The sequence below is a fragment of the Phaethon lepturus genome, unplaced genomic scaffold (genome assembly GCF_000687285.1).
Source record: "Phaethon lepturus isolate BGI_N335 unplaced genomic scaffold, ASM68728v1 scaffold26238, whole genome shotgun sequence".
Lineage (NCBI taxonomy): Eukaryota > Metazoa > Chordata > Aves > Phaethontiformes > Phaethontidae > Phaethon > Phaethon lepturus.
This window is the reverse complement of record NW_010560140.1, coordinates 1-1,827: the sequence shown is the minus strand read 5'-3', so window position 1 is coordinate 1,827 and position 1,827 is coordinate 1. Positions and strand designations below refer to the sequence as shown.

General features: G+C 53.1%; 1 protein-coding gene across 1 annotated transcript in view; it reads left to right on the top strand.

Annotated features, from left to right (window-relative positions):
- LOC104625849 (complement receptor type 2-like) overlaps positions 1-936 on the top strand; it is a gene marked incomplete at its 5' end in the record, with an annotated part of 4,652 nt that extends 3,716 nt beyond the window's left edge. Inside the window, 3 exons of the mRNA XM_010293592.1 lie at positions 54-233; positions 386-450; positions 781-936. Of these exons, the coding sequence (XP_010291894.1) occupies positions 54-233; positions 386-450; positions 781-936 (401 nt within the window). The remainder of the gene's footprint in view (positions 1-53; positions 234-385; positions 451-780) is intronic.
- Positions 937-1,827: the final 891 nt, after the last annotated feature.

The following is a 1,827-nucleotide window of genomic DNA, read 5'->3' as shown; positions in this document are numbered from 1 at the left end:
TGGGCAAGGGCAGCCGCCGAACGCGCCGCTCCCACCTCTGCTCTCTTCCGCAGTGGTTCGGTGCCCCAAGCCCGCAGTCGAGAGGGGAAGGATGACTCCGCAGAGGTTCGCGTTTCCCTACGGGGCGGCCGTGCGGTTCTCCTGTGACGAAGGCTTCGTGCTGCGTGGCGATGCCGAGAGCCGGTGCCTGGCCGACGGCGCCTGGCACCCTCCCCCGCCCACCTGCCAGCCAGGTGGGTGCCAGACCCGCGCAGATGCCCCGCACTGGTTCGCACGGGCCAGGGTGCTGCTCCTTGGAATCGCCACTGATGGGTGCAATTCGCAGGGCGTTTTCTCCTCCATCTCCTCCCATTACATTATTTTTCGGCGTGCCTTTTCCTTTCAGTTCAGTGCCCTCGACCCTCGGGACAGGAGGACCTGGTGATTTACTCTTTTAAATCATGGTACAAGGTGAATGAAACTCTGTTATTCTACTGCAAACGTGATGGCCGTCAATCAGCAAATTCGGAAGTTACCTGCTCAGCTAACGGCACTTGGATTCCGCCGCCCACGTGCGTAAGTACCGCGCTCGGCCCAGGCTTCGGCTGCGTCTTGCCCCGTTTATGGCCTGAAATAGCTCCGCTCCGGCTTCGTGGCTGCTGCCCGCCCGGCTGCTGCTCCACAGCGGGGCTGGCCCGGCCGGGGGGCTGCGCAGCAGCAGGGTGCTCAGCAGGGTGCTCAGCACGTAGGTCCCTGCAGCAGAGTCTCATGCCCTCTGTCTTTGCTTCGCTTCTTTTAAAGAAAAAGCGTGATACGTGTGAGAGGATTCTTCGAAACAGAGAAGCTTTCGAGTGTGGAGTTCCTCTGGCAGAACTGAAAACTCTGCTGGAAGTCCAGAAGCTGTACCTGGAGATCCAGAAACTTGAAAAAGAGCTAAAAACCACGGCATATAGCTGACTTGTCATCACTGGTATCATAAGAACCGTCATCTTTGCATGTGGAATAATCGTGCTGACTGAGGATTTTTTAATGACTGTAATTCATGCTAATACTTAAGTAGCTAGAACAAAATTTACCAATCAGTCAAAGAACGGATTTGGTCTTATGGGGAGTCAGAAAGTGATGACTTCTGGCTCATTCTGTGAGAGCTCACTGGGTTAGGTTTGTTCGCCACGTTATACATTTTAAAGCTTTACATCTAGATATGTACGTCATACAAGTGCGCAGTTAGAAAAGAACTGAGTGGAAAGTAAATTTTCATCGGAGCCAAGCAGAGACCATGCAGACAGGCATGAACATGGTAAGAGCCACCACCCCGCACTCGCCCCACAACTGCTGCGCCTTCTTCAGCTGCAATCCAGTATAGCCCATTACTGCTCTGTTCATATATGTTGCGTTCATTATCATGCACAAGCACTTAACTGCCTAATGAGCTGTGACCTTCGCAGCAGGCACAATGAAGAAAACTTCAAAGCCTGTCTTCTAGCAAAACAAAAATGCCAGGTTTTCCTCCCAAGCAGGACAGATGTATCCGAGGCCACGGCAGTGCCACTCGCCGCATTTGTGTGCGCACCAAGAGCAGTTGTTGGAAATAAGTATAAAGAAGGAAGCGGCTGGAGTTTTTCTGCAGCATCCAGTAAAGGGGAAGCGCTCTGTTAGCACACGTCTCGTGATCAGACCAGTACTCCTTCACCCCAAGGTTATCATAAAGCTGCAATAGCAATGACAGCTCTGTCTGGCTTTTAATAATTCTACCCTACCTGTAGTAAAGGAAAGAGGTGCTTCAATAATCGGGGGGCGGTTAGGCACGGGGGGCTGCTCTTCCCCTCTGCAGGGGTGTGCGGGGGT